Consider the following 22,950-nt stretch of genomic DNA (forward strand, 5'->3'; position numbering starts at 1 on the left):
TGTTTTTAAAGCTCAGAGCCTGTTCTATTTTAGTCCATGCAAATATGCACTTGGCAGAGGATTCCACCTAAACAATCAGTCAGAAATCTAGGCAAATGCTTTACAATCCCAGAGAGAGCCAGAATTATCCTTGCCCATGCAAGGCAGGGCAGCACGTGCCTGCCCTGTTGAAGGTCACTGGAGATGCAGGTGACTTCTGTCACAAACCACGTTATCCCTCAGACCAGTGCTGCCATGAAACAGACTTGATGGATTTCTTCCTAGGGCGCCAAAAAATCAGGATGCAGGTTTGATTCAAACCTGCCACAGACTGAGCCTTGCTGGAAACACTTTGGGCCCCAGGCTGACACAGAGCAACACAAGGATATTTTTCTGGGCAGGGCTAGAAATCCCCTGTCAACAGCAGCATCTAACAAGCTTCCAGCTCATTATGGATGACAATGGATTGAATAAAAGCATAGCGCAAAAATGTCAAGACGGACAATGTTAGAGCTCAGAAGATAAAAATTAACTCTAATATTCATTGACTACAAACATGGAAAAAACCCAAACACCAGGAATGCAGGAAATAAATCATTAACAGTGCTGAAAGTTAAGGGAATAAAAGAGTCAACTACTTCCACTGTTTTATGGGAAACTCAAAAAAACCCTTTGCATCATACCAGATCCCATGACAGTTTAACATCTTATTTCTGGCACACATCTTCATGACTTTGTGTTACAGGCAAGGTTACTGAATGTTGAAAATTCCCTTTGAATCTTCACAGTGATTTTGCAGCTTTCAGCTTTCTGAAAAAGTCCCCAGGCTGAATTCAAGTTGGAATGGAAGGCACATCTCCCACACCCCAGCACAATTCTTTGCCCTGCTCTAACTGCTCTTGTCCTCTTATTCTTCTTTAATAATTCATCCAGAACTGCCTCTCTGCAAAATCACTGTGAAGATTCAAAGGGAGTTTTCAGCAGCAGGCCCCAGTAAGCTCAGTCACAAACCTGCTTTTAAATGCTACTCATCAAAACAAGTAAAGAGAAGTAACACATTTGATGCAGGAGCAGAGATGACGCTGAATTAAATAGATTCAGAGCTTCCCTAGGAGAACTCTGAAGCACTTAGGAAGGAAAAATTAGCCTGCACTACTTCTAAACAGGAAGCAAGTGCCTTGTAAGTGGGAATTGCTAAACTTTTCTATTTTTCTTTCTCCTCTAGCGTCTGTATTATACAGGAGTTTGGAGGGGGAAAAGAAAGATGGCAATCAAGAAAGTTTCAGAAAAGGTGGGAGACATCAAAAAGGGTGGGTAACGTCAAAAAGGATATGTGCTACCACTCTCAGAACTTAAGTGGAGGACATTAAAATGCACTGAATTATTTTTTTTTAGTAACAAAGGAAGAGCAGAGCATTAATGGCAGAACAGTTACTCATGAAGACCTCAATTCTGTTTTTATAGGATCTTTAGCTCAGTTTCTAAAGTTCTTTGGAAAACATTGTCATTACAACACATGGCTTAGTCTCCTGGGAAACTGGAGCAAAGCCACCCATGCACAAGCAAATTAGATTAATCTCAAGTCTTAACTGTACTTTAACCTCCCTCCCCTGCAGCTGGTAAAGCTCAGCTAACAAGATAGGCACGTCTTAACAATGAGGCTCAAAACACTAAATTGTCCAACAGTCCCACCACCACTGAGGTGTATCCAAAGCAAGAAACAGAGGCTCCCCAAAGCATGTTTGGTTTTCTTTCTTTAAAAAAAAAAAAAAGAAAAAAATAGCTGGGCTAATTCATTAAACAATAGAAAATAGATATTCTGATCTGAAGGAAAGGTAAAAAAATACAGCAATTTGTATGTAGGTGTTGAATACCGTTAACTAAGAGCCAAATTAAACTCTATTGCTAAAAGTGCTCAGCCAAATACTGTCTTATCTCTCTAATTACAAACTGAATGAAAAAACTAGGAAGCAAAATGAAAAAAAATTACTCAAACCCTTGCATGCCTTTAGTTCTCTTATCTACAAAGCATCAAAAGTAGACTCAAACCTTGCTAATTCTTTTCCCCTTTCTGCAACAGGAAGATCAAGAGAGGCATAGAAATGTTTGTTCCCTCGGTAAAACTGCATCATTATGCTTTTCCCAATCCTATTAGGAAGAGGACACGACTGTGGAATGCCAGACAGTATTTCCACTCTTAGCAGTAACCAAAAGACAGTAATGCGGGTGCCCAGCTCTGTGGAGTCTATTCAGCAGCACAGAACAAGCTCAGAGAAATGCCTGAGGAAATCAGGTACTTGGCTAATGTGAACTCTCATTCAGCACCTAACGATGCATAAATACAGAAAGTGACAGCAAAGGAAATGCCAAAAACCTGCTTGAAGGCTTTGTAACACCAGCCAGGTAGCATTAAAGACACATCAGTCTCACCCTGTGACCTGTCATTCCATATTCACAGGCTACCTTCAGCCCCACCAGTCACAGCTATTGACAGAGGAGTGGCTTTCAAGAATTTTGGACTGATATTACCAGCTTTTAGAAAGGACATGAATGAAAAAATGTTTTAAAACAATAAACAGGCAAAATAGTCAACATGAAGATTGAATAAGCCAAAGCACTGACTCAAATTTCATTCAAGTCAAGAAGAGACTTCCTGTTACAGTCCAGGATTTTGGCTGACCAAGAATTTTCCTTAATAATTCACTTCCTTGCTATGGACTTCTTGCACCTAGGAAGTATGCTCCAGCTAGCTTGAGGAAGTTTGCTACAATAAAAACCAGACAATTATCTTGTGAACTAGGACAGAGGAATGGTCACTTTCTACCACTCATTCTGGACAGTATGCAAATCCACGTACCTTGTAAATTCATCCCCCATACATCAGTTAGCATCTTTTTCCTCTGAAAGGAAGCCCACAGCAGTGTGCCAGAGAGGAATTTGGCTCCCTTCTCACAGATATTAATGAAACCCACATCCAAATGAGGACTGGAAGATGAGACATTTTCCCTTATAATGTTTTAAAATGCAATTAAGAGTAAATGGTACAACTGAAAGATGCCTAGACACACATTGATGGGTTCCAGAAGCAGAACCATTTGCCACAAGCAACATTCATTCCAAACATAAGGTGATGGTGCCAGGACAAGCCAAGAAAGAATCGGGATTAATTAAATTTCATGAAAAGAACATAAAATCTTGACAGCACTCTGTAACAGCTCTGTCTCAAACTGCCTGATCAAATCCCTTGGACTGTGGTATAACAGTCCCTTCCATGCCACTTGGACTCCAGGTATTTCAACAGTACTGGCAGCCTGAGGCTGCAGCAAGAGCAGCACCTGTCACCAGAAGGGCTTTAACCCAGTCACACCCCTCCTGCCACTTGAGGGGAAATAGAGGGTATGTAGTTCTCAAGAAATTGGGAAAAACATATATTATCACAGCAGCTTCACTTTCCTACTCCTTAGAAAATACATATATAGGCTGGGGGTGGGGGGGAAATAAAGACTAGTGACAACTGCACACAAGACACAAATATTATCTGGATAGGACAAGAGCAGAATTTGAAAAGACCAGAAGCTTGCATGCAAGTTAAAACTTGCTATTATTAGTCCAATTCCCCTTTCCCATTCCCCTTGGTTCCTCTGTGAAAAACAGAGTTGGTGAAAGCTCAGTTTTCTTCAGAGTGAGATTCCTTCAGTAGAAGGAATACTAATGATTTTATATGCATTCAGAGATATTCCTGGAAGCAACCAAGGAGTTAAGGGAAGCTACTTAAGTCCACCTGCTTGTTTAAGCTTGAAACAACCCTAAGCTATGTGCTACTTGACCTGTCTATTCTCAAAATCCTGGTGCCAGCCTCCCAACAGCTCCTTACCTTCCACACTTGCAGTGCTCTCTTCGGTGATTGCAAACCACAGTTTGGTAACCATCATCTGAACCAGCAGATAAGTACTGTAAAAAAGAAGTGACTGACCAGCATACACATCTTTTTTAAAAAAAACCCTCTATTTTCCCCTTCTGGTGCTAAGCAGGCACACAGTAAAACAAACAAAACACCAATCTGAAAATAGATTTTCTGTCTAGGTGGCTTTAAATAAGTCTGAATGATGAAAAAGCCTGAACCCTTGGCACAGATAAAGACTGTTCAAAGTGAACACCCCTAGAGAAGGAAATGCCAGAGTTAAAGGAGGAACGGACAAAGCAGATAAAGTTGTCAGTTCTGGCAGAGGGGAGAGGCTAAGAAGTTCCTAAACCCTAGAGTAAAGCCCAGGATGGAAAGAATCAGAGTCAAAGCCAGGTTGCTCTGAATTTGCATGCACTCTATAAAAAGCCTGACAAAGTTACTTTAACTGAAATAAAACCTGAAGGCTTGAATTTATTCAGGAATGAACCTTATTTCTTTTGTGCACATTCAATAAGAGTTCAAAGGACCAAAATTCAACTTTGATACTTTAAAAAAACATTAACTCCTTAAATCACTGGGCATCCTGAGTGACACAGATACATTGAAGCGTCTGCTGGATGTGGCAGAATGAACACCTTTCTGACCTGCAGAAGCAAACCAAAACAACAGCTTGAAGTAGATTTGTTTTGAACCACATAATGTTCTATGTGTGTCTAAAAAAAATCCAACTGAAAACACCCAAACCTTTCTGTGGCACAGCAATTGTCACTTCAAAGGATTTTTCACACCCGTGACCACATCTGGTTCCCTTCAGAGGTGGCTCTGGATGCAAAATAGATACGCTGTGAAAGAAAAGCTACTTTACACCATAACGCTGCCATTATTTGTTGACATCTAGATCTACTATTTATTTTCTTTTAGTTTAGCACTACTTGATGCATACAACCATAGAAACCTGATGCAGTTTATTGAGCTCTTGTACTGCAGTTTTTTCTCCATCAGCTGCAAGCTAACTGGCTTCAGTGGATATCTAAACACTGCCCTATTTTATCTGGGCCTACCATGACATTTTAAGAGACCCAAGTAACTCTGAACAAAGTAACACAAAGAATTTGCAGACCTCATTGATGGAAATACTTTTTATTAGAAAGAGTAACAAAGTGCTTCCCATAGGATTCATTCAATACAGAGTTTTTAAGAAATAAGATTTTTCCTTTTTATATGGACAGTTTTGATGTGAAGATGTTTCAGCGCAAACAGGGTTCTCCAAGATTCTCCTGCAGAGCTTCTCTGTACACACTATTGCAACCATTTATGCATTTGGCAGTCATGAAGCAGCACTGAAGAGTCCATCCCTTAAAAAACAGAGGTTATGTAAAGCGTTTGCAATGTCACACTGACCAACAGGAATTATATTGTTTGTTTTTGTTTAACACAGATTTAAGGGACATAATTCTTTCATACAGTCCTACACACAGATGCATAAAGGTGCTTTTAGTTCTATCAATAATAATAATATATAACAGCATAAATAACATTCTCAATTTTTACTATATAGACAACAGTGAAATTGCCTTTTTTTTTTTTTAATTAACCTCCTGCTTTTTTAGCTAGGGACATCTTTTGAACATTTGGTGCTTCCTTTGCCTTCCTACTATGTCTGGGTGGAATAACGAACACAAGCAAGGATTGTTCACCCATTTCCCCCTCACTTTTGGCACATATTTATGATCCGATTTCTTTGGACACATATATGCATAATTTTACCGCATTCCACTTTCCACTCTTTATATGTGATTCTATCCCAGTTCCCCTTTTTCCTTAGCTCCTCCTGCCTTCCCTGCAAATGAGAGGGAGATAGTACAGTAACAGCACAAAATTAGGACAGACATTTCAGTACAAATTGTTATATACAAGGGACGACTGTATGAAACCAAACAGGAGAGGAGGATTGACCATGCAATGCATTCTTCTTTTTCCATTTTTAGTCAGCCTTACACCCCTAGCACTGTTTTTTCAGGTTAAAAATGCAAAACTTCTATACAGGACAATTAGTTACCCTTAAGAGAAACCACCAAAGGCATTCACTAAACACAGTATCAGCCCCAAAGCTACCCTACCTTTCCCCAGAGTACATGTACACAAACACGAACATCGAACAGAAAACTGAACTGAATTCATGAGTGCAACAGTCACAGTTCTGCTCATACTGAAAGGTCACATGCATACAAACAATGTCCTCACTGAACCTCTTGGTCACACCCGTGGTTCACTGTTCCCCCTTCCTTATGTACAGAGCACAATCACCACTTCAAGGAAATACCACATGCACAGCACCTTTACACAACAGAACTACTGCAACAAGGCTATCACAGATACACTTTTTCCTATGGGATTAAGGGAATTAAATAAGATCCTCTTCCCACTGGATTGTTGGAAGAAAGAAAGGATTTTTTTTTTTTTTTACTTTTAACAACAGGATGCTTTTGTACTACAGCCCTTATACAGGAGGAGAATACACATAACCCCATCATTCTATTTATACACATCTGCAAAGATGTAAACAGATGTTCTCCTTATAGGGGACTTGAAACAAACCCAAAGCTTACCCCTAGGCACTTTTGAGTACAGAGCTCCTGGCTCTGAGCTCAGCCTGTACCTGCTGTCCAAAGTTTCCTTGCCACTAGAAGAACTATTTAACCAGGTGCCAATCAACAGAGGCTGCCATCTAAATACATAGCTGGGCCTCAGCCCCAGTGCCCTGCAGTCCTGCTGGTCCAGCAGAGCCTCCTGAATCCACATGCAGGGTCATCTAATGATCTAGAGAGGTGACCTGCCTCCTCAGAAGGATACTACCTGTTCATTAGAAAAGCAGAGACACACCTAGAGATGGCATTTCAATGCAAAAGACTCTTGAGGACCAGGGCTTTCATGGTCACTGCCCTAAATAACAATTATCTCCCTAAAAGGAAAGTCTGTAAGAACTGGGGCCAGGAGTCCTGGAAACAGAGCCTAACAGACAAAATGATCCATGCAAAAAGCTGGACTTGAGAATCCAGCTGCAGGAATGGGATTACAGAGAACCCTCCCTTAACTTTAAAAGTCTTGGAATAAGACAGCATCTTCAATGAATTTATTGTTGTAAAAACATTAAGGAACAAAGTCACTGCAAAAGGTTAAGTAATTTTCTATAAATTTCACATCTCCTATTACATCTCTTTAAGCAAATATGTAATTTCACTCTACCACAGATGAAATCAATTTTGCAATTAAGTTTCTTGCTAAGAGTAATATACAAGAAATATTAAATTGGTAGCCTATTTAGCAGTAGTAGTAAAGATTCTGCCCCATTTTTCTGTTTCTCTTCAGGAGAAGAAGAGAACTTGAAAATACCCAGAACACCCCTGGGGTGGCTACTGGGGAGCTGAGTGAATTTTGCACCCACTCCTGAATCTATATAACCTATTCTCTAGGCTGTGTGGCCCATGATATACCTGTAGGTAGGTATTTTTGCTGCCTAGTATGGAAAGGAACCAGTTAAGACTACTAAATAAAATGACCATCTGGTTTCAACTCCATTTTTGCCTTGCATGAGGAAACAGGTCCAGTCTGCTTAGGTGCACAAAGCTTTAGCTTGTGTGGGCCCACACTGCAGCAAATCTGGGAAGCATTGAGAGATCTGGTCTGATAACTGCTTGTTCAGCCACTTGTCACACCACCCAGAGGAAGCAGACAACATTCACGCTGTCTGGAATGGCAAGTGTCCAACACTGCAGCTGGAACTACCTACAAACTCCATGAATTATCCAAATATTTATCTTAAGAAGGAGGGCTGGGGGAAAGAGCAAGTACAAAAAATAAAGAAAGAAAAATAGCAGCAGGAGCTGAGTACATTTCCAAAAAACAAGGCAGTGCTACACCAGACCACTTGGCCAATGTAGGACTGCAATTTCTCCTGAACAACAGCTGAAGTCTTGTGTGATGTCACTAACATTAGTATAAGGACGTTTTGCTGGTACAGCTTGTTTCCTGGGGGAGAGCTTACTATAAACTACACTACCCAAAGCTGCTTTTGTGTCTGGAAATTGTACTCATCTTACAAATGCAGGTTTGTTACCAAACCTCCCTTATGCAGATTTAGCTTTTCAGCAAAACACGAACAAATTATGCAGATTCAGGGAACAAACAGCACATGAGCCCTCCCAGCAGTGAAACAGAGCACTCACACCATGTGTCCTCTTAAAACCAGACATGAAATTTTCACTATACAAAGCAAGAACATGGGGAGAGGGGAGGGGAAAATGAAAAGCCAGTCCTTTGGCTAAGGCCCCAAGAGTGCAGAAAACAGTACATTTCACACCATTATATTATAAACATCTCCTTTCTTCCCCCTAAAAGATGTAGTAGGGCAGTGCTGATTTGGTTTAAAATGTAATTTTAGTCCTCCTCATCGGAAGTTCAGCAATTTAAGGTATTGCAGCTTTTGATATACCACCCATTTACTTAATGACGTAAATCCACTGACATAGTGACAGTGCTGAAACACATAATCCAAACAGTATCTATAAAATTTTACTGCTGTACATAAATAATGACAAGGCACAGAACAGCCACCAGTCCAAGAGCTTGTAGGCCAAGAAACCAGAGCATAACCCAGAAGAATATAATTATCACGGGTTCTACTATCCGTTCTCCAAAGTACATCCTTGTGAAGCCTATTCTGATAAGGCTTTTGTTTAGTTCTCCAAACAGAGTCCCCATCTTTTTATAGTCATCTATCACAGGTTCCGTGGTGTGGTTCCTTTGCTCTTGGTGGACCTGCAGATGGAAGACAAAAAGAGGAAATATGTTGTACAGTTTTATTACTGTGATTCTGAACAAGTCTTTCATCTGTTTCTATCTGAATGAATAAAACTAAGATAGACACATGCACTAAATCTACTCAAATCAAGAGACTCAAAATGCTACATAACTTGTGACCTTGGTACAATGCTAAGGATGTAATTTGTTCAAACCTGGGACATCTGAAGTGGTGCTACAAATACATGACAGCCTCCCTCCCCTTCAGATGCAACTCTAGAGGAGGTGTAAAGCTCTCCTGCAAGTCATACATCTTACCTGTCTGTGCAACGTGCCTATGGTTGTCAGGGCAACCACAACGGAATGAGATATTTCTCATTTCAGGGAGGGGATTTGGCTGAACTATTTCCAGAACATCTCCAGAACTACAAGAATGATATCAAACTATTAAACATGAACTATGAAGTATTGTGCACTGAAGGCCAGGGAACTGAAGGGCTGCCAATCACTGCTGAAAGAAGGGCACTGCATCTGACCAGGAAAGTGACAAACATCTATCCCAATGTTGGTGTAAGAAGCCATGCAAGTCCAGCAAAGGAAGAGAGACCCAAGGACTGCACAGACACAAAGTGGTGGTATAAAAAAGCAGAGGAAAGAAGAAACAAGCTCTGGACTTTTTGTGAAATAAAAAATGGCAGAGCAAATGCACAGGAAGACAGAGATCTGTCTTTATGAAGATGCCACAGGTAAGTATCACTGCAGAAAACAGGAATGTTTCACCATGTAAACTGCAACTAGATTAGAGCTTGAGATCCCATCTCTCTTCCCCAGTGTCCAGAGATTCTTTGCACAAAACCTTATTGCCATGTGTTTGGGTATGACAAGGCAAACATGCTTTCAAGATGATGAACATGAGTCTTCTAATGCTTCCATTAGGCAGCAGTGAAAACACATACAGCAGGTACTCATAAATAATTCAGTTGACTGATCAATAGGTCGTACAAATTGCCCACAAGCTCTGTGTGCAATTAGTCTACTCCCAGATTCAAAGCAAACATGCTCCATCTTCAAGGATGAACACTATTCTGCATCCTTTGTTCCATGCCATGGTCTTGGTAGAGAAACAGAAATTCCCTGTCACACCACTGCTAGGCTCTCCACTAGAGAGCAAATATAATAAAGTTAATTACCATTCTTACAGAAAAACATACAGCAAAGACCAATGGAAGCCAATATTGTTTTTCTAGGTCAGACTTCAGGCCACTATGCAGAACCTGCTGGCTGAATGCTCTGGGTAAAGCCCTACAGCTGCTACTGAAAAAAAAAAAAAAAACAACCCCAACAGTCCCTCAGCTGAAAGTACCAGCATTTTTTTTCCTTTTTAAAATTTACTTATTCATAAAGAGCCTGGTTTAAGCTTCAGTACTGAATCCCATAAAGGGACAGGTGCAGGAAGCCTAAATAGTAATGTGTTCATAACTAATTCATAACTAATACTCTGTTCACTTTCTGTGGTTCTACAGAACATCCTGAGCAGGGAGAACTGCAGTACTGGAGGTTATGCAGAGACAGACACTTGCCTCTTTTCATCCCACTTCATAGGCCCAGGTTGTTTTCTCCCCCTTACTGGATTTCCTTCAGCATATTGGCTTTAACTGTGTTTTATTGAATTCAAAGAAACATTGATTCATCAATAATCCAAATATTCCAAGATCAGTCTCTTCTGGAAAAACAGAGCCTCCTGTGAGCCCCTGTAAACTCAGTGGGGCTGGGAACACAATGGAACTCTTATTCCTCCATTCCCAAAGAGCACAGGGAGACAAACAGACTCTTAGCCTAAGAGTTTACTCATGCAACAACTTGTATACTGATCACAACAACTAGGGGAAAAGAGAAGGGATATGCTGGGAAGGGAAAAAAAAAATATTTGCTTCCTTCATGCAGAGATCAGAGGGAGCACGTGACAGATGATGGTGGAGAGGATCAGAGCACAGCTCACATCAAGCAGTGCAGAAATCACTTCTGACAGAACAAGCTGAGAAATCACTAAATTTTTTAGCCATGGCCAGGGCAACCAGGAGGGGGAAAACATGCACATCACTTCTTTACCCCTGGCTTGTTAGTGGTACTCAGCAAGGTCCTGGAAGCCTTCACACAGAGCAAGTGCAGCACTGGCCAGGAGGCTGCCAGCAGGCACAGGTCTGCAGGTCCTCTGCAGCTCCCACTGGGCCAAGCAGGATTAAGCACACGTGTCCATGCCAGCAACGCTTTTCCTGGTATGAGCTGTAGCACACACGACTGTACTTGCTACCCTGTTTGTTTTGATAAGCTAACAGCAAGAAGTTGCACACCCTCTCTTAAGCAAAGTTGACATAGTAAATTCCATCTCACTTAGGCTGTCCAGGTATTTTTTATTTTTTCATTACCCCTCCCTCACCTTCTCAAACAAGGGTAGATTCATGGATTCTAAAGGAATTACACACAGGGAGCTGCCAGGCACAGAGACTGACAAGCGTATGTTTAACTACAGAACAAATGTCAAGTTATTTTTCCAAATATTTTTCAATAGCTTACAAAACCTTTCAAAATGATCAAGGAAATTCTCAAGACTTCAAAGTCTGCTTCAGTTAATTCAGGCTAAGTATATCTTGTTTCAGGCAACTCAGCAATAAGCAAGTGAAGCTGAGAACAGATGATCAGTCATGAAACACTGATGGCATATTTTTCTTTACTATTGCATAATATTTCACAGGCTGGACAAATACATTTCTTCAGAGGTGTAGCTAAAACAGAATTAGGGCAAATGCTAGTAATGTTACAATACCCCAAAGTGCTAAGGAATAATAAATAAGCTGTAACACTGCAGCTAGAATTTCTCACTAACTTTCAGGGCAACAGTAAAATGGCATGCAGCCCCATATACGTACCATAGCTCTCAAATCATAACCTCAGAACCAAATTATTTTTTCTCTTTTTTTGGCCAAAAAATACTTTATTCTAAACAATTTTAGAAATTGGCCATCTTCAGCGAACACACAGTTCCCAGCTGACTCTTTAATTTTTACTGAACTATTTTCATAGGACTATTTTCACACTAATCTTGCTGAATCAACCTGAAGCCAAACAGACACTACTATAACAGACAAAATGTAGAGAGAGAAATGCACCCATTCTAAGCAGCTGCACACCTTTGCCTCTGCAAAACCAGAGCTTCCTTGTGCAAAAGTAGAAGTTTCTAAGTTGCTATTTTAAAATTCAACAGCCCAGCCTAGGCTTCATGACTTTTAAGAATCGACTGTGTATCAGGAGGGAGCAGAGGGAACTTCTAGATCTGCACTAGCCCCATAGAAAACATGTTTTCCAGGTTTTTCCCAGCTGCTTTCTCCTCATAATTAACAGGTGCCATACAGGGGCACTCTCAGACTTCATCTGCAAAAGCTCAGGAGGGAATGTAAGAGAGGGCCACTTCACTTATTTGTTTGCCTTTCCTCAGTCTTTAAAACACAGGATTTATGAAGAAATTCAGAGGGACTGGGGAACAGCAGTGCAGCCAGAGATCTAGATGGATATAGATTAATATATGCCCAAAGTATCTCCTGAAAAGAGAAGAACAGCAGCATTGCCTCCCAGACAAGAAATCTCTTCTCCCCTTCCTCCAACTGGCTGAAAGGCACTCACCAAATATACACATATGGTATTATTCCTGAAGGAGAAAGGAGAACAAGGCTTTTCTAAGTGAAGTCTAAACCAGAATGTATTAGAAATGCTGACTGCATTTGTTTCCTAACATAATGTTTATTATGAAATTACTGTAATGAATTACTTCTTATTGTAATTTAAATTAATTTTACATCAATATATTTTTATTTTAGACTTATTTGGATGACATAGTCTGAATTCTGAATCTATCCTCTGTTAGCTTGAAACTATTCTCCCTTGTCCTATCCCCACATGCCCCTGTAAAAAGTTCCTCTCCAATTCTCTCCTTTTAGGCACTGCAAGGTGCTATAATGGCTCCCTGGAACCTTCTCTTCTCCAGGCTGAACAGCCCCAACTCTCTCAGCCTGTATTAACAGGAGAGGTGCTTCTTCATGCATCTCTGAGCATCTTCGAGGCCCTCTACTGGACTCATTCCAGCAGGTCCATGTCCTTCCTGTGCTGGGAGCTCCAGCGCTTGCAGCACTCCATCCTCAATTTTGTATTTGGTTTCTAATTTTTTATTTTAAATTATTTAAAGTGAAAAATAGAGTTATACAGAGCAGAAAGGGAAGCACCTGATCTGCTCCATTGCTCAGCATGCATAATGTCCTTCACAAACCCATTAGTACCTGCGGGCTCCCACCAACCACTCCATTTCCTCTGGTCTTTTCAGATGTTTGATATTTTAAAATTTCCCTCCCTATTCAAAATGGCAGATTTTCATCAGCAAAGTCACTGTTTGCTGTCTCCCACTGTTTACTGGCAGAAAGTCAGAACTTGAAGATCCAAACCCTGAAAAGCTTTTATACTGAAACCTGGAACTAAATTTTCCCCTCTGTTAAGGTCAAATAGCTTAAGGGCTTTGATGTTTCAAGGAGAACCATGACAGACCCTCACAGATGCAATGCAGGATGCCATAAAATCACCTTTTTTTCAGAATGAAACCCTATGAGAAGGTCACAGAGGAGCTACTAAGTGCCAAGTTCTGTCTACTTCCAGAACAGATGATGCTCCTACTACATCCCTGAAGTGCTTCTGCAAGAAAATCCTCCATGTAACTGAATCTTTTCCTTGACTAGCTTTAAAACAACAAAGAAGGTAAAGTCCTATTCATCCTACTGAACCCAACTAATGTCCGCTTGTGGCTTTTCCAGTTGTGTTTGTCATTAACACAACACACAAAATTCCCTGTGCTCTGACCACTAACTACCCCAGCTTATGGCAAACTTCCACACATTCACTGAAACTCACTGCTTCCCAAACCCAGGAAAACACATGGTGTGTCACGAGCAGAGGTTGCTCCGCACCAGCCTGACAGGACAATCTTTTTCTTGCTTACTCCCTTTTTATCAAAGGGTGCTTTGACCAGGCAGTGAAACATGAGATCCCATCAGAACATCCTCCCCCCGGAAAGAAGCCATCTTTGCAGTGAGTCACATGCTATTCCCTGGGAGAGAAGGATAAAGTTAGCACTGAACTTTTCTCAATGGCCTATGACTGATCCCTGTCTGTGTCTCCTATGTGTAATACAGCCAGTTTATGGTCTTTTCCCCTCAAATTGCTGAGAGCACACAGCTCCTGCACCTTACCATTTGCAGATCACACCAAGAAAGTCTGCCAAGCCCTTGGAGAATGCAGAATACAAATGGATCCACGAGGGACAATAAACTACCCTACACACTTGGGAAGTTATTTTCATGTGTCCAATCAAAAAGAGCATAGGAGCACAGATTTAACATTTAATTTTTCTGCTGGGAGGAGTGAACAGCTCTAAAGTAACCACAAGTTTCAGTTCTGTAACCTCACTCTTCACGTGGCTGTGTGGAGAACAGGTATAGTTACGGTTTTCCAGGTATTTCATCTGCTGAAGCAGCAGCTTGATCCACAGTTTCCCCACACTTAGCCTAAGAATCTTGAGATGGCGTGTTTAGTTTGGGATTTTTGTGTGCGTGTGGAAAAAACCTGCCAAGTAAATGACTTGAGTGAAATAATTGGATAAATTCAAGAGTCTTTGTTTTGTGGGAGGAGACACTAGATGAACACAAGGAACCTGCTCCTCATGAAGATTCAGGATGTTAAAAAAAAATCCATTGAATCACTCTGAAGGTGCAAGATCCATTAAAGCAAACCAAGCAAACCAAGTAGTGTTCTTCTATCTGGTCATGACTAATGAATAGAAGAAACCTCAACAGTCTTCTCTTGCTCAAACAATTTGAAAAATTCCCACCACAGACTTAATGACAGCACCAGACTGAGTACAAGTCTACAGCTGCCTCTTTCCTTGCATCTACTGCCTGAAAGGGCATTAGACAAACATTGCACTCCAACAATGGAGGAAAAAAGGCCAGTGAATTGGGAAAATAACTACTCTCCATGTAAAAGCTTGTGATTTTACAGTCAAAAAAGTGCTGCTGGGCAAAGAAGGCAATGAGAGAGGACACAAAAAGTATACACAATGTTCACCTCCAACACAGAATATCAGCAGTGTCTCCTAATTGTTTGACATGCCTCAGATCACAATTCATCATTTGTACAGTTATAAAAGAAAGAAAAAGAATGGCATATTTAATAGAATTATTTCCGCATTATACAGAAAAGAAATCACTTTTGAGTTCCATAGCAAGCATGTGTTTAATGACATCTAAACAAGAAATCAAAAACCCCCTGTAATAAAGAATGCAGGGATGACTTCTGAATGAGATATTAAAAAACCCCAACCCTCTAATAAAGAAATGAGAGATACCACATTTACACACCCATCTGAACATTTCTTTTTTTTCAAGTAAGAAGTTTTCCCTGCAGTATTTAACTGCTCACTACCTATTTTACTCCAGTCATGGTTATTTTTACTCCTGGGAACAGGTGGTGTGTCTGCTATCTGAAGCCCACAGACACATAAATGTCAAAAAAGGCAGCGAGATATGACTTTAAGAACAAGCTTACTCTCAAAAACAGGACTATTTTTCAGTAAGTTGGGAATGTTAATTTTCAGAAGATAGTGCCTCAGAGTAATCTTTTTTAGAAGATGCAAACTGAAACTACTTCAGGACCACTCATAAGGGGAAAAAAAAAAAAAAAAAAAAAAGAGAAGAAAGTGAGCAGATGACAGGGACCAGGATGGAAGAAACCACAAGTTCCCTCCCCTCCAGAATAAGAGACCAACTTATGTGGGTGCAGACAGGGACACACCAGCCAACACACAGCTACAAATATTTAATAGTTGGGTAGCCAGCCGTGGAAGTCCTGAGGGAAGGAACGATCCAATCTCACCGGTACTCAGCCATAAGTGTATTGCCATGGACAGGCTCTGGAGGTTTGCAGCCAACAGCAGGTTCCCAGCTGGTGCCTCCTCTCCCTGCAAAGCACAGCCTCAGCCCATGGCAGGGCACCGGCACAAGCCCTGCTGATGCACTGGCCATGTGGGTGCTGCCTTTCTGCCTCCTACTCCTGCACATATGCAAAACAGTTTCATTACTAGTAACACCTGGCACCTGATCAGGATCTCACCCTGCTTTCTTGTACTTAAAACATATCTTACGCTTAATTAAAAGAAAGTGAAATTTGCCAAGAAGGGCAAATGAATTTTTGGCAATTCTTCCTCTTTACTACAGGAAGAGACGGGTCTCCCTTTGCATCCTTTGCTAGCGTAAAACTAACAATCAGTATTTAACCTCGTAAACGTAAGCAGTAAAAAGATCTTGATATTGAGCCAACAGACTATAAAGATAACAAAATTATTTCAGCTGTCTGGAGAGAAAAAAAAAGAAAAAAACCAAACAAACAAACAAAAAAAACCAACAACCAACCAGGTTAATTTCTCTAGGCTAATTTTAATCTGATATTTAACTATGAAAAGATCAATAGTTTTGGAAATGAGGAAAAAAAAAACCCCTCAATTCCAGATGAAAAAAAAGACAGAAAAAAACTAAGTTTAACTTCTTCCTCTGGGAAAAGAAGCAAATGCAAGAAAACTAGAATATTCTTCATATCAAAAGTACTTTATAGCATCTACCAATGAAAGTGACATTCTTAGAGGAAGTTTAAACAGAAGATTGCAAACCAAAGATTGGATTAACATTCATTTTACAGCAAGAATCTAGAAATCATTTCTAAAATTGAGACAAGATGTTTCTATAGAAACAAGCAACAACATAAGAAAAGCAACAGCACCAGATTCCCTTCAGTCAGCTTTTACAGCAACTCAAGTTTAAAATCAACAGTTGCTGGAACAAACTCTGAAATACCAGGAGAAGTGTTGCGTTAAAGAGATGAAAAGGCTTTTCCAGATACTTTGTGTTTGGGTGGAACAGAGATAGCTTCACAAAGAACAGAGGCTTCCCTTGATAAACACAAAAAATGTCCCATAATTTCACAAGTAAATTCCCCACTAATACAGCACCAGATGAGAAAGTGTGAAAGACAGGAACCTGGCACAGGAGGGTCCATGGGGGACAGAAAACCTGACTGCCCCATGTCAAGATCTACTGCCTCTCTCCCCCATTTTAGGATGCTGTTTACACTCCCTCTTATGCTCCTGCTGTCTCTGTAACTTGATCCCATCTGTACTGCAATTTTACATAGAGACTAAATCAAATGCAGTGTCTAATCCATTTTTTCATTACACCTGCAACACTTAATTTCCATTGGATTTCATTTATCAGGGTCCCCCTACTAAAACTGATCAGCTTGACTCGGAAAAAGGTTTGCAATCTCCGTACATTCAGCACGGTATCAAATGCACTGGCTTGCTGAAAAGCAACAGCTGTTAATTTTGCCTTTTAAAGAGAGGATAGTTCTATTTGCTTCTATCTCCAGAATACTTTTTTCTTTAAGAAAATGGGATCTTCCCATCATTCAAACAGAGCATATTATCCTACCTATTGCAGGTGCCACAGGTATATTTGAAGGGTTGGGTTTTTTTCCTTCAAATTCTGTTAAGCCCCAGAAAACTTAATAATGCCTTTAAGAAAGTTATTATCATCTATTATTTTATAGTTATGAACCTCTGCAACAGAATGAATTTATCTATAGAGCCAGAACAAATTTGGGATTAAGTCCTCCTTGTCAAGTACAACTACTTTCGGAAACAAATTCCAACAATTGTGAGGAGGAGAAACCTACAATTTTCAGATTATCTCAGTGTGGAATAAATTAGAAATAGGTTTCCAGCCTTAGGCATTGCAAGTTACACATATACAAGTGTACTTTGAAACATTCTTCGTCATTAATGACTTATTACTGAAATTATACCATTCTGAGCAACACAGCACACAACCACCCAACAGTCTAATGAAGATTTTACACAAGGCATACCACAGGTCTGTTGATATTCTCTAGTTCTGTTTCTGCTCATCCTCCCCATTTCTAGAGAAATACTAGTGATACTGTAAAGTTATTCAAAAAGTTGAGGGCTTGAAGTTAGTTATGACACCCACACCTCAACAAAATTATCAATTCTCAAAGCCCTTTTGTACAGCACCTCTAAATCTGAAGTCATCTGTTAGAACATAAAATACTCCAATTATAGCCATAAAACACTGTTCAAAATAATAATAAAACAAACTTAGGTTAATGAAAAGGTGATAGTCTATGCTAATAAATCTACTTGCAAATACACATATCACGTATTAACTCTGATTAACTCTGCACTTAAATATTTTCTAGAAGCCTTGGTTTTACACTTGAACAGCACTGTGGATTCTGTGTATCCCAAACCAGCGTGGAGATCCTGGCCTCACTGAAGCAACTGGGACTTTTGTTATTGCCTTCAACTTTGATTACAAGGAACTAAACCCCATTCTTGCCCAGACAGGGAACTGCCCACAGCTCTCAGTACGGAAGGCAACCACAGTGCCGCAGCTGTCTGGAGCTCCACTGTGACACACAGCATGGCTTCAAAGTCCCTCTAGACAGACAGGGGGCTATGCATCCTGCTAATACCACCTCATGTCCTGCTGTAGGGCATGTGCAGGATGCAGGCGATGCAAACACAGGACTTCTGCATCAACTGTTATTAATACACACTCATGCTTTTCTATTCTTAGTTAATAGTTTAATTTATAAGTGTTGATGAGATTAGAATGCAGAAATGTGACAGTGGCTAACCTATTTTGGGAAGTGGGTGAGAGAAAGAGGTTTGAGGTCCTTTTCTCTAGTGATATTGAAAATACAGGACAATTTAGGTGTCTGATTAATAACTATCAACAGTTAGGAAAAAAATGTGATCTTGAGGGGCAAAGCAACAACCTACTTCCATGGCTTCAGGAGCAGCTGAATCTTTGGGTGCTTTCACTTACTACTTCTGAGCTCCAGCACTGCAATACAGGAGAGGTGGAAGAAACTACCCAGGTCCTGCAGTGCTTTGAAGACTAAAATAGGTGTAATTACCTTTGCATGCAAAACTACAAAGGATACAAATCAAATTATCAATCCAGTTCACCTTGCAAATCTAATGACAGAAGTAGGTAATTCTACAGTTAATTGCAATAATTAATTACAAAAGCAATGTATAACATACATATCCTTCCACTCTTTCAAAAATGTACCTGTCAGTAATTTCATTAAACATGCCTGTGCTGACACAATAACAAGCTTCAATAAAAAAATTAAACCAGAGGGTATAGCATTAGATAGTTTTATTTCACATAGAATACTCTTTCTTAAAAAAAAAAAAAAAAAAAGTGTATTTACAAGGTATGATCTTACACAGACTGTGTTTATTTTGCAGGAAATGGGAAAAACCAAATCACACCCAGGTTTGAATCCCCAGAGTCCCTAAAAGTCCCTCTCAAAAAAGGCCAAAGAATTTTCTCTCATGCAGGCTTTACTTCACACCAGATGAGAGCAGTAAGAATTTATACCAACAGCAAAGCAGATTTTGACTCCTTTCTTTTGCATCGCACATATAACTAAAGTGGCGCATGTGTTCATAGTTCAGGAGAGAACCCGGAACAGGAAAACACAGGCTGAGGACCAGAGTCTGTGTTGGCAGTAAAATACCCTCAGCAAACACAGCGACGGCACCGGGCCTCCAAGAGAGACTCCACTAAGGACCTAGCCTGGAAACAGGATCCCTGCCTGCTGGAAAGGCAGAGGTCAGCAACAATTCCTCCATGAGAGCAAAAAAGGGCTGGGGAAAGTGGGGGAAAGTGATTATTTTGAGAGAAAACTGAACACACTCAAGAAAGCATAAAAGGTACAGAGTGTGACAAGGTTTGGTGACACAGGAGCCCCTCCAAATCAAGCTACAAGTTTGTTCTTCCCTTGAACAAGATAATCTGGGACTTTCTGTCAAAGTTTGCAGCAAGTGTAGGTACCACCAACTCCTTGTGTCCTTATGTCTTCCCTACACATAAAAATAAAATAATACTGAATAATACTGCTTATTTATCCAATTATTATTACTTTTACTGTTACTTTATCCAATATTTAAATTCTCTCTGTATAGTAAATAAAGGCAAATGATAATCCTTATTTCCAAATCTAGTATATTATTTTCCCAGCTAACTGCACCTCTGCATGCAGAAAAACTACTCTGTGCTATGACACTGAAACATCCAATAAACAGGAAAGATTTTCTCCTTCTTCCTTGTGGCATATTTAAAATCTCTGCTATCCTATTGTTACACCCCAACTTGTCAGAAAGGGCCAGGATCACTACCTGTGCTTGAGAAAAGTGTAAAGAGAATTTGTCAGCCAAGTGTGGCTGTGGCCACTGAAGCAGTACCTTTACCAGCTTCATTTGAGAATGTGTTTAGGCACCAGTGGAAGGCAGCTGTTCAGCCTGAACCATCCCCTGAAACCACAACACACCCGTCGCTAAGAAGCAGCTGTAAACTGCAGGGAAAAGCTCCTTGGCGAGGAATTATAACTAGTTTGAGCACAGTAATACATGAGATGATCTGATGCAACTTTTTAACCTCTCTTTCCAGGGAGGACAGTAACCAGAACCAGCAAGTATTCCTTACTTGCCTCCCGTGACATCCTGCAGGAGGGCTTATGAACACAGAGAGAACTCTGAGCCTCCCTTGGTGCACCTGTCCTTACCCTACATTCGGGCATGTGCTCTGCTCTGCCCCATTTTTCTAGAGAAAGGGGCAAGGAGATGCGCTGACTTACGTAAATGTGCCGTAAATGTGGCAAAGTGAGTTCTCAATCTTTCAGAGTGGCCCGCTTTTATACGTCATGTCAGGCAAGTACTACCAGATACTTTCCAATATTAATCTATTTCAGCTGCGGCATGGCTCATTTATGGTTAAGTGCAGAGCATCGCATAAGAATTTTCTACAAAAATTATGAATGTAATCTAAACCATCCGGAAATTACTTAGGGATGCGCTCCCGGCAGCTCTGTGTGCCCCTGTGCAATCATGAGTGCTAGCACATTTCAGAGCTGATCGCTGCATTCTACTATTGTGCACGAAAAAGGTTGTGTTTTTATTTCCTTTAAATGAAACATCAATAAAGGTGCATTAAGAGCACTGCCTTTGTCTAAACAGCGGGATGATGCTGTCTGCAAAACAAAAGAGTGCCTGGAAAGGCAGTTTACAGCTAACAATAGGGAAACGGCTCCTAAGCAAAAAGCCCACTTCCATGCCATAAAATATAAATACTGAAGCAGACCAAAAAAAAAATAGTTCGTGTTTTCCTCCAATTACAGTACATTATGTTTCCTAAGTAATACAGAGACTAAAAGCTTAAAATACTCAATTGAACGAACACAAGAGCTGAACTACTGGGTGGGATTTCGGGGATGGCAAGAACACCCCGGTTATTTCCACCGAGATACATGTGGATGCCGTGCCGGGACTACCCTTGTACATCTGCTCCCATTTTCGTCCAGGCGGACTAAGCGTCCCGGAGGGAAGAACGAGGGTCAGGCGGGCCCACTGGCGGGATACTCCAGCACCACGCGTGGGCAGCCCCACGCAGGTTGCATAAGCCCCGCCGCAATGGAGCGTTACCCAGGAGCGGCTCGCACGGGTGGGCTGTACCGGGAATGCCACGGCAGAGGAATCAAAAGCGTCTCCGCTCTTCCGTCGTTGCCGCGGCCCGCCCTCCCAGACCCCTCACGGGCGGGCACCCACCTGCTCCTCCGGGCGCCGCCGGTGCCGGGCGGCCGCCGCCCCCGCTTCCCGCTCGCATTCCCCGAGCGGCGCTGGCGGCGGCAGCTGCGCCGCCGAGCCCATGGCTGCTCCGCGCCGAGCGGGACCGAGCGCTGCCCGCGCTCCCGCCTGCCGGGGCGGGACGGGGCCGTCACGGGGTCCGGGGGAGCGGCGGCACGGAGGGAGGAACGGAGGGAGGGCGGCGCCGCCGGAGCGGGGGGCGGCCCCTGGCAGCGGCCCCGCGGCGGGGATGGGGGGCCCGGGGCGGGGAACCTCCTGCTGCCGGCTCCCGCCTCGGGCTGGGCTGGCGCTTGCTGCTCCTTGGAGCGAAAAATAAACCACCCCAAGCGCCCGATTTCTGAAGCTTTTGTTAAAAGCAGGAAGTGCCAGGTGTTAATAAAGAGTTAATTTTAGCACCACTCCTCGTTGGTGTGTCCCTGGGGAGGAACGGCTGCCTCCTGGCAGTGTGAGATGTGGCATTCGCTGTTCCTCCCTCGGGAAAGAGGAAACACTGGCCTCGCTCTTCCGAAGCTGCTTGGATCGTGTCTTCTGCTCTTTAAAAGGAACTAATACACACCAGGAAGAAGGAAACGCAACAGCAGACCCCGAAGATAAGACTTAGTGTATGGACAATGCCAGGGAATGTTTAGGTTGGATTTTAGGAAAAAAAATTTCACTGAAAGGGTGGTGGTCAAGCATTGGAACAGGCTGCCCGGGTGAAATCGCCATCCCTGGAGGTATTAAAAGATGTGTAAATGTGGCACTTGGGAACACGCTTCAGTGTTGAACTTGGCAGTGCTGGGTTTACAGACTCAGTCTTTAAAGGTCTTTTCCAAGGGATTCTCTGAGTCTGTGCTAATGAAGTGCCTCTGCACAGTGCGTGCCTGGCTCCTGCTTTGAGCACCACTGTCCATCTGCAGAGAGCCCTCACTCCTGCCAGCCCTGCACACCTTATCCATGCTGTCCACCCCGGTACAGGAAGGACAGAGTCTGAAAGTGAAGCTGGGTTTCAATGTGTGGGATTCCCAAGCTGTGGTGGGACCACTGTTGTCATCCTTATGCATCTTTTCTCCTCATTCAGTTCATGGACTATTGGTGGCAGGTCTGCTTGGCTCAGTTTTCATTGCATAAACAATTAGTGGAGGTGCTAACAGGTTGTGTAACAGCAGGATTCAGTGGAAATCAGGCATCCAGGTTAATACTATATGGCTTTCTGGTGGCTGAGTGTGGATCCCACTGTCATTTGGAGCAAATTGTACCTGCTGTTTGCTTTTCCTGTCATTACTGTTGGGCAACAGCAGCAGTAGCTGTTTGTAGCACACCTAAAACCATGACAAAAACCAGTGTGCTGTGGCGTAGTCACACCTTCAGGCTACAACAAGTGTTCTTTATAAATGGGGGCAATACACAAGCCACTGCACTTTCCAGGCCCCTCAGTTTGGCTGCAGGGGCTGAGGGCCAGCAC

General features: G+C 41.8%; 1 protein-coding gene across 1 annotated transcript; it reads right to left on the reverse strand.

The window, feature by feature from the left end:
* Positions 1–5,003: 5,003 nt before the first annotated feature.
* FAM241A (family with sequence similarity 241 member A) lies at positions 5,004–21,863 on the reverse strand. Its single transcript, XM_068187395.1, has 2 exons — positions 21,468–21,863; positions 5,004–8,701 (listed from the first exon to the last, which is right to left on the reverse strand). The coding sequence occupies exons 1-2, from the start codon at positions 21,567–21,569 to the stop codon at positions 8,456–8,458; spliced, it is 348 nt and encodes a 115-aa protein (XP_068043496.1). The 5' UTR covers positions 21,570–21,863; the 3' UTR covers positions 5,004–8,455.
* Between the last annotated feature and the right edge of the window lie 1,087 nt (positions 21,864–22,950).

The sequence above is a fragment of the Anomalospiza imberbis genome, chromosome 4 (assembly GCF_031753505.1).
Source record: "Anomalospiza imberbis isolate Cuckoo-Finch-1a 21T00152 chromosome 4, ASM3175350v1, whole genome shotgun sequence".
Lineage (NCBI taxonomy): Eukaryota > Metazoa > Chordata > Aves > Passeriformes > Viduidae > Anomalospiza > Anomalospiza imberbis.

Excerpts from the sequence above, each read along its gene's own strand:
- FAM241A (XM_068187395.1), bottom strand. The coding sequence starts at position 21,569 with ATGGGCTCGGCGGCGCAGCTGCCGCCGCCAGCGCCGCTCGGGGAATGC. Across the intron at positions 8,702-21,467 it reads GGCGGCGCCCGGAGGAGCAG|GTCCACCAAGAGCAAAGGAA; the intron begins GTGGGTGCCCGC and ends TTCCATCTGCAG.